This window comes from Dendroctonus ponderosae, unplaced genomic scaffold, assembly GCF_020466585.1.
Source record: "Dendroctonus ponderosae isolate FM_Combo_2020 unplaced genomic scaffold, Dpon_F_20191213v2 Dpon_F_20191213_3, whole genome shotgun sequence".
Classification (NCBI taxonomy): Eukaryota; Metazoa; Arthropoda; class Insecta; order Coleoptera; family Curculionidae; genus Dendroctonus; species Dendroctonus ponderosae.
In genome coordinates, this window is record NW_026018508.1 from 12,535,115 (window position 1) to 12,551,621 (window position 16,507).

A 16,507-nucleotide genomic window follows, 5' to 3' on the forward strand; every position below is an offset into this window, starting at 1 on the left:
TGGTGTGCATCGTTTAGGTCTGGAAACTATCAAATGTTGAATTTAGCGTTGATTTTTTCGCCAATCCAACGGTTTTAATTTTTTTAATTCGAAACCGTGCTTTATGTCGAAAACTCCCAGAAGGGTGTTTTTATGCCAACTGGATGTAGAAATACAAACTACGTTACAAAATTACAAATAATTACGTTACAAAATTAATTTTTATTTGGTCGAAATGTATAGGCGCGACATGGTTTTCAAACAATATTTGGCAGTTGTGATCAGATGCTAGGTGGCATTCGAGTATTAATATTGGAAAAATTGTTCTTCTTCTCTTCTTAACACGCCTTTCAAGTAGCAAATTTTTAAATTTCTTACAGTTTTTTACATTTCTTTCTCGGCAAAATTGAGGCACTTCCAATATCAAAAGGAAGGAACAACTGATAATTTGTTTCGCACTCCTTTTCGACCTAAAAATTAACGAAAAACTCCAAAAAGTATGCCCCGGGTGAGGATCGAACTCACGACCTTAAGATTATGAGACTTACGCGCTGCCTGCTGCGCCACCGAGGCCCATGTAAGAAATTCTGTTAAATAAGTAAACAAGGGAAATGCTGCATTTAAAAACTTTATCGTTAAATTATCTTTTACATTATTAACAGTGATGCTAAAACTCACTTCTATCAATTGCGTTGTTTAACTGGGCCCGCTGCCGTAGTATTTGCACAATCTCACAAATAAATTGCTTGTGTAAAAAATAAAGATAATCCAAAATATTTAGTTTTTTTTTTCATATACTTCTGCAAAAAACACCCCAAAAACCGAAAGAAATAACTTCATTCACTATTGTGATAATCGAATATTTCAAACCCATTAATAAATTGCTGTTTTTATTTTTTTTATTTGAATAAAATATTAAACTCCCTTCCATTTTTGCATAAAGAAGTACAAATAATTCACTCTTTTAAAGTGCATTATTTGCCAACAATTTTCGGGAACAAAATGACAGAAAAACATTTAATGAAAACATATTTATTTGTAAAAAGTACCACACAGTTGATTTAAAATAAACTTTCTCTCAATGAGTACAACTGCTGACGCATGTGCTTCTAGAAAAATAGTCTTATCTAGAGGATAACTGCCGCATAACAATAAATTGAAACAAATACATTAAAAAATAACCTACTTTAGGTACAGAGAGCGATTTGGCCCAATACTGTAATTGATCCTTTCATTGTTTTGGCGAAATCTTCATTCACATAGAAAAGATCAAATCATTATTTTGAGAGCTTCAGTGGCCGACTAAAGTACAAAAATAAATTATCGAAGCTCTTGGTCAAAGCTTGATACATCTGAGAAAAATAGCTACGAGGTCTGTTTGGCCAAAGGCACATAAAAAACATCTAGAGGTACGTGAGCCAGCAACTTATTGGAGATATTCATAAAAAGCCCAGCCAGCTTTTTTCTCAGTTGAGGCAACATTACTTTGAACACTTCCTGTCCATTTTCTCGCAGGAACAAATTAATGGCTTCAGCTAAAAAAGAACAGCAAATTAAATTGCAATCTAAACTGACTCAAATTGTGGCCATGACTTACTCAATATGCGGTTGTTCTTGAAGATGTTTTTCACCATCATTCGCATTTTCTTCACGGTGAGATCGACATGTAAAGCATCAACGTGCAAATATCTTTCGCCACTGGTCTCATTGACACTCACTTTTCCTTTTAGCATACAGTCGAGATCATCTAGAAAATGAAATGTTTTCAAAGATACTATAGACAAGTTTAGAGAACAAACGCAACGGAAAAGAGACAAACGAACATGAAAATTACGGAATAAAGCGCGCACTAAGACTAATTACAAAAACAGGATTTCTCTGAAAGCTCCTGCACAAATCTTCAAAAAAAAAATTAAACAGACTGATGCAGTTTCAGATAAACTTGAAAAATAATTCCCAGAAATGAAGCAATAAAGCCACAATCTCTCAAAAGAGGAACGAGACAATCCTGTTTCGGACGCACGTCGATCTCCCTAATTGAGCCAATCCAAAGCATATAAATTACAATTAAGTAATTAAGAGTGTTACTATATTTAGGGGTGAATCCAGGGGAAATAGAAATTCACGAAATCCGCGCAGTTTTGACCCAGAAAGCGAAATTTGAATATCAGACATTATGGTGCAAGATTATGCCGACATTTCATGTTTTTCCCTCCCGTTTTTGCTCATTACTCGGAAGCAAAATGAGTAAGAACGCTTATTTTTACATCATTCCAGAGAGAACTAAATGACCTTTTTAGAAAGTGGACGATGGATAAGCAAATGTTGCCAGTTTTCTCAAAAAAGTCTTGATTTCAAGAAGTTTTAGATCTGCGTGTTTTTTGTTGAGTTGCAAAATCGACTCAAACATGACGCTGCGTTTTCGCAAGTTTCGCAGCCCCAATTTGAGCCACAGAATTTCTTTTGGTATCGTTGGAAAGATAATTAAAAATGCGATTCAGTAATGACATTATGAGTCAGGAAATTCGAGTAGTTTTGACCCAGAAAGCGAAATTTGAGTATCAGACACTTAGGTGCAAGATTATTCCAAAATTTCATGTTTTCCGTCCCGTTTTTGCTTATTTCTCGGAAGCAAGATGAGTAAAAAAGCTAATTTTTACATTATTCCACAGAGAACTAAATGGCTTTTTTAGAAAGTAAACCATCGAGAAAGAAATGTTGGCAGCATGCGAGTAGTTTTGAGCATAAAGCGAAATTTGAATATCATACATTGAGCAGCGGCGGGATCTGCCCTTGCCTATATGGTAAATAGCACAAGCAGAAATAACAATTCAACGATGGTTGTTTTTATGTTCTCATGTGCATACCAAATTGTCCGAAAAACGTTCCATTTCCACTAGCAGGTAAAATGATCAATACTCCACTGCTTTGGTAGCGGGCGTTTATTTTTAGGGATGGAATGTTGATTTGTGCCTCAAACGGCTTTCCATTTTCGGATAATCTAGAAAAAATGAAAATATACAGCTTTATACCTCCAAGCAAAATAAATCTAAAAAAATGAGAGTTATACAAAACTTTTTGCAAATGGTAGACGGTTCAACACAATTTTTATCTACAGAGATCTTATTCGAGAGTTTATTCAACTTTTGGTGGCATATTGAGTGTTAAGTAGGCCACATTTTAAAACTAGTTGCCACTATACAACTGGTCAAAAAAACTATAAATAAAAATTGTGTATTTTTTTAACGGAAGTCCCTATGATCAACTTTTGCGAAGAAAGGAAAAGTATATTTGATTAAAAAATAATTTAGATATTATAAACGTTTTTGATATAACTCGACTTTTTTCATTTCTTCAGTAATTGTTATTTATCAGAAAATAGTTCTTTTTGCAAAGTTTCTAGTAATGTAAGCTTATTTCTCTATTTTTTAATCGCAAATCCGCAATTATCCGGAAAACGGTGTATGTTAAAGGTCGTATGCCGACAATAATACTTTTTTCAAAATCATAAAATTGTACACAAAATACAGAATGTTGATATGTTATTCTTGTTTGGGACTTAAAACTAATTTTAAAATTAGGCGAGCCACCTTGTGCGCTTGTAATTAATTAAACATCCATACGAGTAGAAAGTAATAAATATTTTTTTAATTAAAAGGTAATTATACAATTAACAATTTACCAAATTAAACTCGTTTTTTTCTACACCGTATCCGGTTACTTAAATGACTTAATTACTTACCAATTATTGTACTAGCTATTTCCAAAGGTGCTACTTACTTCAATTTCGACATGGAAAAATTGCTGGCTCCATAAATCATCATTTCTTTCAAAGAAATGGTGTATCCATTAGGACCTCCTGTTAACGACAACGACAATTCATCCATAAGGAAAGGTTCCACTGAGGGAAGTTCGATTTCTTTGATTCCATTGGCCAGATAGGGCTGCAAGTGGTGAAGAGCGGATATGAAACAGTCGATCATTTTCGGATCGCCTTCGTAGCATTGTTTAACGTATGGTGCTGAAAAAAAAAATTAAACAGGATTTTACATTGATCTTGTCTTTTTTCTGTAAGTAAAAGAAATTGAATTTTGAAAGACTTGGAACACATTGTCTGTTATTTTTTGCTGAAGCTTTGCTTGTATGCAGCAGGCACGTTGGAATGTGTTTTTTTGCAATTTTACGCAGCCTTTTTTCAGCAGGACAATGAATGTTTCCATGTCGTCATCGCCAACGATACGCTCAATTTAAAGCCCCCTGGTATATCGTGTTTACGCATAGATGAAATTACAGTAAAAGACTTTCACTCTCAATTTTTTCTCTCTGAATTGCAGCGATTATTAAATCATTTGGAAAGTTTTGTTTGGAAAAGTCTAATGACTCGTCGGTTGATACTCGATGATTTAACGTCGGTTCATTAATGCACTCTCTTAAATGTTAGATTATTATAATCTTCATTCAACTGTTCGAGAAGTTTTTTGCTATTTTGGCAACAAATTGATTTTTCTTCAAGATTTTCCCAAAAAACCAAATGCAACGTTGCTCTTGAAGCTGTTCATAACAGTGTTAACTAAGATTATTACCAATTGTCAACGAAGGTCAATGTTAATGAAAAGAACAAATTAATCAATTAATTGAGTGTTAAACCTCCCGCAATTAAACTAATCAATTGTGACCAATCAAGGGCAATTATTGTGGATATTGATTGATGCATTATTGACACCTGCATTTAATCTGCAATTTACTAGCCACTATCCAAACATGTTTTTCCTGTCGCTATACAGGGGGTAACAAATCGAAATTTTTGCTTTATTTTGTGCCATTTTTGAGCGGTCACAATGTTTAAAAAACGATATTTTCACCACCTCGTTCTACATATTAGGGAACTTCCTAGGCCGCAAACAACCCAACACACATGTAAAATTTTGAGTTTTAGTTAAAATTTTTGAAAGGGCGAGGGCGGATTATTAAAAGAAATAAAGTTTTCCAAAATATCTCGACTTTTAGATCATTTTCCTCTCGAGTGACCGAGGAAGGCAGCAAAATGAAATGATTGAAAAACAATTTTAAATCAATGAAAAACACGCTGGAAGCTTCGGGCTCAAAATAATCCGGCACTTTTGGTTAGTTTGGAGTGATTTTTGAACGGTCAGGATCTTTAATCAACGATATTTTCCTTACTATAGACTTCACCGCCTCGTAACTGCATGTTAGGAAACTTCTCAGGCCGCAAACAATCCAGTGCGATGAAAAAACACACATGAAAAATTTTGAATTTTGATCGAACTTTTTCTAAGCGCAAAGGTGGATTTTATTGAAACATATAAAGTTTCTCAAAATCTCTCGACTTTGAGATCCATTTCCTCTCGAGGGCCCGAGGAATGCAACAAACTCATTGAAAAACACGCTGGAAGCGAACTTTAACCAACAATATTTTTCTTATTAAAGACTCGACCGCCTTATACACCGCCTGCATGCTATCAGTATCTAATCTACTCGGTCTTCGAACAAAGTACTTTACTGATAAGAGCCATTTAAGACTATATACGCTAATTGTTAAAGCTCATTGTACTGTATCTAACAAAAAATGTCAAATCTCTCCCTAGAAAAATTTGTGGGCAAAGTGGCCGTAGTAACAGGCGCATCTTCAGGCATTGGAAAATCCATCGCAGAAAGTCTGGTAAGGAATGGCCTAATTGTAGCCGGTGTAGCACGAAGATTGGATCGCCTACAGAAGCTTTCAAAGGATCTTTCTGAGGAAAAAGGTAAATTGTATGCGTTTCAATGCGATTTGACCAAACCCGATGAGATCGTGTCGCTCTTTGAAAATATTGCCGACAAACTGGGAGCGATTCATGTGCTGATTAACAACGCCGGAGTGCGATATGCAACCTCTCTAATTGATGGAGACTTTGAGAAATGGAAAGAAGTCATGGATACGAACGTTTTGGCAGTGGCAGCATGTGCAAGAGAGGCGATCAGCAGCATGAAGCAGAACAACATTCGAGGGCATGTGATTAACATTAATTCCTCAACCGGACATTTCATTCCTCAAGGTCCTGACTTTGCGCTTTATCCTGCCTCCAAGCATGCGGTTACGGCTTTAACGGAAACCCTCCGGCTGGAAGTCAACAGGCACAAATTGCCCATTAAAATAACCAGTCTTAGTCCAGGCTTTACGAAAACTGAAATCCCCATAGTGGCTTATGGGAAAGAAGCCGGGGAGGCTTTTTTGGAAAACCACACTGGCTTGAATCCTGAAGATGTGGCTGAAGCCGCTTTGTACATTCTAGCTACTCCCGACCACGTCAATGTTAAGGAGTTGACTCTGTACGTTCAGTGGGGGATAAGCAAGAAGTAAATCTTGCCACTTCTGCACTTTGCAACACACTGTATAATGGAAGTATGCCATCTCAATAAATCAATCTATAAGAAGCGTTTGGTGTTTTAGTTAATGCGTCCTCGTCAATGCCAATAAACGCGTTGTTTTGCAAACATTTTGCGTTACCAAATACTCCACTCACACATTGGTTAAAGCAAAGCGGCATTTAGCTATCAATTAATATCGATTTTAATAACTGAAAGTGTCCGAATAGCCAAAGGTTGTGTTTTGCAAGCTGTGGAGTAGGTCAATGAGATATAACGAAAAATCCCAGCCAAGAGTTTGCATTAGATTCCGTTAGGTTGATTTCGTACATTTTTTATTATTGACTTGCATTTTAAAGTATATTTTGCTTGCAAATGTGCGAAAAAGTACAATGCAACTACCGAATTCTTTAAATAAAATAGACATTTTAGGCCTAAGTCTGAAAAGTTGAGCAGTCTGATCGACTGACCGCAAAAGCCCAACTTTTTTGATAATGTATATATTTTCTCAATGCGTGAATAACGACATTTATTCTTATGCCAGACTTGTCGACCACACTGTGTGCAAGTAAAAAATAAAAATAGAAAAACAAAAATTTTTAAATTTTTGTTAAATATTAATATAAATTAATATTTAAATTCAAAATAAGCAATGTGATGCTGTTGCTATTTTCAATAAAGTTTTTTTACTCTCAAAACTGCTTAAAAAACGAATTAATACCAATACAAAGTGAACAATGTTGATGAAAATGCTCGAGTTTATTTGCCCTTAAAATTAATCAAAAATCGTAATAAATAGATAGCTACTAAAATCCTTAATAGAAATAGTGTTAACAGTGCAGAACGCAGACCTTGAAATAAAGATTACACGTTCAAGAGCATGAAAAATGGCAATTAAAAATAATGTTTTAGTTCTTTCATTCCTTTATCCATTACTTCAATATATTGATTTATTGATTTTCCATTGGCAAAAGGTTTCGGTTTTTTAAACACGAAACCGCTAAACTGGTTTTATTTATTTCCACACAGAATCTTAGTGGTTTTTATCAAAAATGTCAAGCAAATATTGAATAAAATCCATATTTTGCAACTTCACCTCGGCCAGCTCTCCAGCCTTGAGGGCATAATCTCCTCAAATAATGTCACTGAAAACAATATGTTGATGCTTAACTAATTTCTGTATATTTATATGAAGGTGCATAATTAAGCTGAGAAATCCCTGGCCTTCTTGGGAAAATTTGCGTGTTTTAATGTGTGAATATTGACTGACGGTAAACTAAAGTAAATATATTTTTTACTAATTAGTCGCAACTTACATAACGCAAATGCATATAAAATAATCCGGGACAAAATGTATAAAATTAAAAACAAAGCCGGTATGCAAATACAATAATCATTATTGATTCAAACATAACACTAATGGGCAAATAAAGGATTGTGTGAGGCAGTCGTGCGAAAGTGGCTTATCAGCACTTTGCAAGTAATGGAGAGGGATTAATGGATTAAATGTAGATTATCATCATGGGAAAACTTTAAGTGCGAAAGTGCGCCGATAGACTGGAAAAAATTATAAAAACCTACTTAGTACGGCAAGAAATGGACTTTGAAACGTCGCAATTGTTCTTAATGTTTTAGGTATTTCATCATAAAAGTGACTAATTGAATATTCAAAACGCAAATATAAAAAATAAACACAAAGGCAAAATATACACATTTCGTTTTTGTACTTTATTTGCTTCAATTTTTGACTTTTTTTAATTTTCTTATTACTAGATTTGGAACCTTATTTAATTGAACACTCTTAAATCAATCGTAGAAATAAGTGAGCGCATATTAGAAAAACTTACGCGGATTGTCTGCACTAATCGTCTGTTCGCCATTCACCGTCCAAAATCCAACACAAAATACAATGAGATAAATCATCATTAACAAAATTTCCCGACAAGAAAAAACAAAAAAAAATCAGGAAACTTTGCTATTGCCACCTACACTACTCCGCATGCAGTATCTTTGCAAAATGAAAACGAGAGTTTGGTCACAGATTGTTGGATGGTGCTCAAGAACTGACGTCGATGAAGACTTTCTCTAAGCCACGGTTTTGAGATAGGTTATGCACCTTTGAATGCTTGCGTGCAAATAGACGCCGATTTTCATTTAAAAACTATATTAGATGTTATTAATCGACAAAATGTTCATTTTGCAATCACCTTAAGGCTGGTCTGCTTGCAGCAGAAACTTTTTCAATTAATTCTTCTGCGTTTTTTAAATTATTATTGATGCTTTGAGGAATGTCTCCGATTTTCCATAATTTGTTCAGCTAACTTACGTTTCTGGATTTCTGGTTATTTTAAGACAAATTGATATTTTTTGAGGGTTTAGAAACTTGGTGGCTACAAAGCAGATTATTTACGGGCGGTTTTAACAAATTTTGTTAAAAATTCGAATAGACCAAGTTTGGAAACGCGTATATTCAAAGATTAAATCAAAACCGCCTTAAATCTTACATAAGTGAAAACTTCATGGCACTGCAAACACGCGTAAAGGACCCCCATTTTAAGCGAATGGCAATTACTGGCTTATAACTTTAGCTTAATTGCAACCTTAATTTTTGCTTTTTTTAATAGTTTAGCAACCGCTTGGTTCCTCTCACGTGCAGCGTAAGAACTGCAAATGAATTCGGAGTCACGATTTTCAAGGCAGGAAAATGAAAAATATAATAAACAGTTTTAAAAGAACATTTCTGAACAGAGAAAAACACAATAGTCACAATATGGAAGGCGACGCTTGATTCAACCGAGGAAATTACCTGCAAATGTCTACACTGGAAAAACTAGTATTGTTTCCTGTCCAATTAGAGATTAACATCGTTTTTTGTTCCATCCTATTAAACTTTTTAATGCAATAAATAAAATAAATGAAAATACATTCTGAGCCAAACTTCCTGTTTCATACTGACAAATCCGTCCAATATGAGTATTTTGCCTCAAACTTGAGAAACCGTTGGCACACGCAAACAAACTCCTAAATTTTTAAGCAAAATTTGCAAACTAATTTTGCTTTTCTGGTATATGTTGAAATTGCAAAACTTCCAGAAATTAATTTTATTTAACTCGGAGTTGCAGGATTACATTTTATGAAAAACACGTCGAGTTCTTAATCAACTGGCGAATGCCCTGGTGTTTTTATTAATAAGTAAATAGAATGTAGAAAGAAAGGAAGCATACGAGCTTTTCACCCAGAGCTCTTAATCAGCGTTATTCTTAATTTTTCTTCAAAACCCTTCAAATTGTGTATAAACCGAACTAAGTCAAGAACTAGTGAACGATGTAAAATATGAAATAATAATACAAATATGGAAAATCCTTGAAATTGTATATTAGAAATCTTTTTTCCGTTAAAATCGTGTAAAAACATTTTTATAAGGAAAACTTGAATTTATGACGCCAAATTTTATATTAACATTGAAATTTCTTAATCCGGCAATAACCACATAAGAGGACCAATTTTACTTGAGAGATTGTATAATGGTCAGTTTTGAGTGGGGTGAAAGTCGCGTGTTGGCCGCGTTTTATGGTAGAAGAACTTGCTATTTTACTTAGGCGTTGATGGGTATACAAGGCAAAAACAGCTTTAATTTTAAACAAAAATACTCTTGAAATAACAACAATAATTGTATTAATTATTAGAAATAACCACAAATTAATCTTGTAAAACTATGAATAACTGACAAATCCAATAGTCGGGAAATTTGAAAAATGTGGAAGTTGATGGTGTTACTTTACGGAGTCCTGGACTTACTTACGGAAACAGCTAACGGCCAAGTGAATTTAGGTAAGTAAATCCGCAAAAATTCAAGTCTTTACTAGTTCGTAAAATGCTTTTAAATAATTATAAATTAAAATAAACGGTGCAAGTTAGTTGTAAGTTGATGTCAATGAATCAGTTGTTCAAATTTTGAAAAATCCAGATGCATAAATCGTAAACTAGGAGAAATCGCAAGAATTTTCCAAATCTTCGTCGATGGAAACCAGGTCAGTATACATATGTACACACTGTTGTATAACTGCTGCTAAACAAGTACATTAGGTAGCTTAGGTATAGTTTGAAGATGAAGAACAGGTATGAACACATCACTACTTTTGTCTTCAGATAAATATTTATTTAGCACCATCATGTTAACTTGCGGTTTTTAAATATCAAGGTAAAAACATATTTGCCGATTGGATTTGCTAATAATCCGGAAGTTCTGGAATATTTGTTTATTGAACACGTTTACATGATGCGGCTTATAATGATAATATTAATAATAATAATTAAAGATGTTCGATGAACAACCATGCTAGTTGATAGACCAAGTAGGTGAAACCGTCGATGCGCGTCCAAGAAATGAGGAAAAGCCGAACACCAAAAATAAATCAATTCAACTAAACTGCATAATTGGCATGTTACCTAATATTAGAAATGTAGATATTGCTAATTATTCATGTACAGCGCATTGTTCTTGCAAAGTGAAATGCATTCAGATAACGTTAACTTGAGTGGTAGGCAGAAAAAGGAACAAAGTACATGAATGGCAAGAAGGAATTGATAATATTTCCTAACGGGAAAGTAAAAATAGGTGCAGTTAATAAGAGAAGTTGAATATGAGTATGGCAAAATAAAGGTTTTTTCAAACCGCTGGTTTTTGGATATTTGGTCGAGTTTTAGAGCGGAAGCGCACAATTTGACTTCAATAGAATAGAATAGAATTCAGCAGACCTTTTCATAAATTAAATTTTAGTCGAATAGAAGAAATTCTCAATATAAATATGAATAAAAAAATGTTTTAGAGCGTCATTTCTCAAGATGCAAAGTAGACAATGCAGGGTTTGATGACTGTGTGAAGGAGGGACTGAACGAATTAACTCCCTATTTCGAATCTGGTAAGTACATTTTCACATTTTTCACACTCTAAACAGCTATTTTGCAAATATTTGTCTTTTTTACCTTTTGCCAAATTTAACAACAAAAAACTAATAAGTATGTTGAGTCTGGTGCCAAAGTATAAGAGTTAAACTTAACTATTTTACTGCTAACACGTTTCTATTTCGAGGCGCCATCGTCAACTTTTCCATGCCAGCCATGATCCATTTTCGCGAATTTGCAAGTTTCTTTTAATGAAAGTGTAGCCTTGTGTTCCGTTTTATGTTATTTTGTTTGYATTTTTTAAAACCAARAAGTCTAAAAATGGTAGATTTTGATTGTTCTAGTCAATAAAGGTATCAACAATATCCCGGTAAAACACAATAATTATTTTCTTAAGAAATCAAAAAGCAAACACCAAATAACAGAAATTATTGAAAAAGCAATTAAATGAGTCAGTCGCAAATCTGTACTTTATTGAAAARTGATGAACTTYCAAACAAAGCCMCTAAMAAATCTAAAAGTTGATAAAGWAACGTAAAGTGCGRAACCTCGGCTATTAATTTGGTCCATTATATGTTGAAAAWCGCTCGAAGGCAGGTGAATAATTTGAATTTCGGAAACTTTTAGGATTAYTATTATTTCCGGATTTTTGGCAATTTTTCAAWGTCYAAGTTTRGCTAGAATGGCCTCAGTRGCAGTGATTACGTCGGATAAGTTTTTTTAAATATCTGTTCAAAAAAAGGACTTTCTAAAAGACTGCCTAGAGTGCATTTAAAAGACAAGTCTTCACTCTATCAGGATTGAGATTGATGCCGGTTTTTTGCTAAAATCCCGTACTTGTTTGCAATTTGTCAAAGTTTGACTAGATGGCCTCAGTACGACTGATTCCACAGTTTTAGTTTGAATGAAAAAATTCTCATTTCAAATGAAAACTAGCTGAAAGGCTGCATTACAGCCCATTTCAAAGATAAAGTATCACTCTATCAGGGTTGCAAGAGTCGATTTTTTCTTGATATTGCCGAGTTTTTGGCCATTTTTCAAAATCAAAGTGGGGCTAGATTGGTCACTAGCACTGATTCCGTAGGTTAAGCGTCGAAGAAAAATTAATTATTTAAAATCCAAACTAGATAAAAAGCTGCCTTGCAGCGCATTTTAAAGATGAATCTTTACTCTGTCAGCTTTGCAAGTGCCGATTTTCTACTGATTCCCTGATTTCAACCTGATTTTGATTAAAACCAAATAATTCCTTTTTAGTCTAGCCAATTCTTCGRCTTTCACGCACTTTTTGTTTCACGATTWAAAAAATTGCATTCTCTTTTTCTGATAGATTTATTTATTACAATACAGTTTCCCATTTAATGTTTAARAACACTGASCTACAAGCAGAAAAAACGTCCCAAAAATCACTTTAAAAAATACCTGTTTGCTTTCATATCCTTATAGATGTATAAATTACAAAATCGACAATCATTCATCATCAAGTCAAGACAAAAGACTATTTCGRCTAATTAACGTGATTAAAGTTGCTAGTATTAAATCAATAATGTAAAGTTAGCAGGATTTATTTAATTAATTAACTGAGATTAAGTGGCGCCGTTTAAGCTTCACGTGCCACTGTGAGCATTCATACAAATCCTTCTAATTACCAACATAATTTTAATAAATTTGTGAATTCCAGGACTGCCGGAATACGGGGTCGATCCATTTGATCCATTTTATGCCCAAGAAGTTTATCAAAAAATGAGCGGGCCGTTCTTCAGTTACAAGCTGATTCTTCGGAATGTTTCCGAATCTGGTTGGACACAATCGCAAGTTACAGGATTAAGGTGCGATTTAGATGGTTAAAGTAAAAAAAGGAAATTCACAGGATTTTCTTCAGAGTAATCAGGAGTTTTTTCGCGCTTTTAAGTCGCCTTGAGCGAACGAAACTCCGAAGATGCAAGTCACTCGTGCTTGCAAAACGTCCGAAAGACATTCTTTTTAAAGCTCGAAAAACTCATCAGTTTTAAAATTAAACTGATTTACCCAAAAAAAACTTTTCAATTTCATCATTTTCATCACGTTCGACATTTTCGTTCACCTGATGTAATGTTTTAGGAGTGATTTTCCCAAAGACATGATCCAAATAACGCAATTCTTCCCCGATAAACGGCTGAAAGGCATCTATGAGATCGATGGCACATTTTTCGGGCAAAAAGTGAAGAATTCCGGATCCTGGAATTTGGCGCTGTTCGACTACATCCAGACTTTGAGCATCAGCAGGAAACCACAAAGGGACTTAACAGGAAAAGAAATGGCGCGGCCTCCCATCAAGGTGAAATGCAATATCAAAACTTGTAAGAAGCTGGAATTACATATTGGAAATTTAGCTGGTGGGAGAACTGTATTAGGTAAATGCACTTATTTCGTTCGAAAATCACAAAAACAGTTTAAAACAAGCAATCAAAGTTAGTTCCAGAAAAATTTCAGATTTGGCATTGCGGTTTTCTCTGAACTAAGACTGCCAATGTACACTTAAAAACGGATATTGTGGCTATTATTAAGTCATTAACCATTCAAAGAAAGCTTTGTTTAGCACATCAAACGGCCCGGGATTTTCCTGGGGATTTTCAAAGATTACCCTGCATTACGCACAGTGGTAATTAAACATCGCCACAAGAACGTATTTCCTAGGAACTATTCCACATAAAACGGCCAGAAAATCAATTTAAAAGAGGATGATGATAAAATTAGGATTCCGAAAAATAAACTAGATCTCGTCTAACGTAAATGAAGCATCAAATTCCCTGAATTATTGTCTAGTCAGATCGCTTACTTCATTGTTTCATTTCAAACAATTTTTATTAATTTTCAGAAAATATGTTAGATTGGGTGATCAACAACGCTTGGCAGCCTGGATTCGTCGTATTGGCTCCGCTGATCAACGATTTAGTTGGAACGGCTTTCTCTGAAATTTTCAACAAAGATTTCCAATACTTTCCATTTGAGAGTATTTTCCACCAATAGATCAATCATCATTTCTCTTGGAGTTTTAACTAGTCAAGGATTGTACGAAATTTTATATTTAGTTTTAGAGGTTTTCACTGATTTTTTCCAAGTCTTCTTAATATATTTTTTGTTGGTGTGGATAGGTATGTCAGAATTCAACAGTACTAATTCAATTTTAAAAAACCTGCGGTGCAAATAAACTTGTCCGAGCTTTGGTAGTCATAGAAATGGGTGTAGAACGATGTCCCTATTGGGCGCGATTGTGCGAAGCTCGCAAACAATGTTGACGACTGTAGACTATTTGCACCACTGGTCATGTTAATTTTGTTTTTAGAAACAAGCACACTATAAACATATGTTGAGCCCTAATTGGGACATCCTGTATATATTTACGTAGAACTAAACGAAAATATAGCAATAGCCATTAAATAAGCGGTATTTATTGCAACATGCAGCCCTGCAAACATTTCCCTGATGTGCAATATTTACCACTATAAATCCAAAGTAAATAGAGCAATTAAATAATCGAAATATGTTATTCATAATCGTGAAATTTGAGTCTGAGCGCTTGTGCAAATAGCCTTTGACTGCATTACGGTGTTAGAAAATGTAAGTACACAACAGACGAGTAAACGGTCTATATCAAAATATAAATAATGATTTCCGGTACTCCGATATAACTGCAAAGTTGGCTTTATTAGACGAAAATAAAAGTAGATTTTGTCAATTTTTCCAGTTCTCAAACACTGAACTATCTGAATGAGTTTCTTCACACTGATTTAATGATCTAATCCTAACAATCGACATTACTTATAGCCAAGGCTCCTTTTTGTTATTTTTGGATTTAACACAGGAAACACCGTTTAGTCTCAGGCTATTTTTACATTTTTATTATGTCAAAATTACAAGTGTTGTTGCAGTGCGAGTAAAAGTTTGGCAATAGAAATTTTCAATCAAAGTTCAAAAATAAGCACTCGGATACTTTTACTTTATTCCTAGTTGATTTAACCGACTTAAACAAATAGGCCAGATAGAAAGCAGTTTTGCACTGAAAAGTAGCTTTGGCGGTATTAAGCAGGAACTACCTATCCTTGGTTTTAAACTCGCATAAACACATTCAAACAAGTTTTCGTCGGTTCAGAAATTTACTGTTGGTTCAGTACTGTGCAATTAAAAAAATGTGCAAAAAAACGATTTGAATCAATTTTATTTTGTGGGCCTTTGATGACTTAAAATTAGTTTTGAGCACCAATGGTGAAAATAAACTTCACCCAACAGACTGGGAGTCGTAATTGAATCAGTCTTTCTCTGTTCCATCACTGCTGCTATTAGACAAGACTGGGCACGTGGCTGGCGCCTAAAACAAGCCTGAGCTTGCACCACGTGTCAGTTAATAGTGAATTTAAAACATTGCCATTTATGAAAATCACTATGAGTAGGTGGTACACAATTTAAAAAATTGCATTAAACAACTAGAAAAATTACTATTAAATTACCAAATTCTTTTCAAGAGTAATTTCAAGTTAATAAACATCAATAAGCAATAAAACCCGATATTAACAGGCATTGTTCGTAATAAAACGATGTAAACAATGACCGCAGTTTTCCCACATAACACTTTCACAGTGTGTTTTGAAACTTTTCATAATTTAATGATCTTATAATTTAGTGGAAATGCATTCATACATGCTTACAATGGAAAATTGCCTTTGAAAAAGTGCCCTGAAAAGTCTCAGGACAGAGAATTTCTTCATTGTTTTTGCAACGAGGTGTGGTAAGGCTGAAAACTAGTCGAGGACGATTGATAGAAATCGGACTTAATACGCATAAAGACCAAAGGCCAATTGAGAATTAAATTTGAAATAATTTGTATTAGTTTCAGTATGATGCGTTTCTTCACAGCTTAATAAATTAAGGAGTTAAGGAGTGTTCATGAAGGAAAGGATATTTTCAGGATTTGGCTTAGGAAGTTATTCTCTATTTTAATATGAGGTTTAGACCACATTGCTTTCTATTAAGTCAAGTAAATGCCAGCTCTATACCTACTACCTATTGAAACTCAGAAATTTTTGATAAAGTTGCGACAAACATTTTCCTTATAGGAAATGATACTTAAGAGATTTAAAAATTGCCAAAAATTGACAAAATATGCCCCAAATTTTGGAATTTTCGAGCTAGTAAACAACAAAAAAACATGTTTTCTTCTAACAGAAGTTAATGGCAAATCGCTCTCTGGTCAGGGGCGGATCCGGCTTTAAACTCAGGGGGG

The 16,507-nt window shown here is 34.3% G+C and overlaps 3 protein-coding genes and 1 non-coding gene across 5 annotated transcripts; 2 read left to right on the forward strand and 2 right to left on the reverse strand.

The window, feature by feature from the left end:
• Positions 1–479: 479 nt before the first annotated feature.
• Trnam-cau lies at positions 480–552 on the reverse strand. The gene has a single exon. It is a non-coding gene; the product is annotated as a tRNA-Met (tRNA).
• A 443-nt stretch (positions 553–995) lies between these two features.
• LOC109537327 (protein takeout) lies at positions 996–8,486 on the reverse strand. Of its 2 annotated transcripts, none has more exons than XM_019903986.2 (5): positions 8,193–8,486; positions 3,760–4,000; positions 2,847–2,980; positions 1,577–1,726; positions 996–1,514 (listed from the first exon to the last, which is right to left on the reverse strand). In XM_019903986.2, the coding sequence occupies exons 1-5, from the start codon at positions 8,269–8,271 to the stop codon at positions 1,345–1,347; spliced, it is 774 nt and encodes a 257-aa protein (XP_019759545.1). In that variant the 5' UTR covers positions 8,272–8,486; the 3' UTR covers positions 996–1,344. The 2 variants fall into 2 exon arrangements, with proteins under 2 accessions (XP_019759545.1, XP_019759547.1); XM_019903988.2 differs by lacking the exon at positions 8,193–8,486 and adding an exon at positions 5,161–5,423.
• LOC109537328 (farnesol dehydrogenase) lies at positions 5,526–6,415 on the forward strand. The gene has a single exon (XM_019903990.2). The coding sequence runs from the start codon at positions 5,567–5,569 to the stop codon at positions 6,338–6,340; it is 774 nt and encodes a 257-aa protein (XP_019759549.2). The 5' UTR covers positions 5,526–5,566; the 3' UTR covers positions 6,341–6,415.
• Positions 8,487–9,871: 1,385 nt separating the features above from the next.
• LOC109537331 lies at positions 9,872–14,667 on the forward strand. Its single transcript, XM_019903993.2, has 5 exons — positions 9,872–10,176; positions 11,175–11,267; positions 12,929–13,076; positions 13,348–13,640; positions 14,105–14,667. Exons 1-5 carry the CDS (start codon positions 10,101–10,103, stop codon positions 14,254–14,256), a joined length of 762 nt encoding a protein of 253 aa, XP_019759552.2. The 5' UTR covers positions 9,872–10,100; the 3' UTR covers positions 14,257–14,667.
• The last annotated feature ends 1,840 nt before the right edge of the window (positions 14,668–16,507 follow it).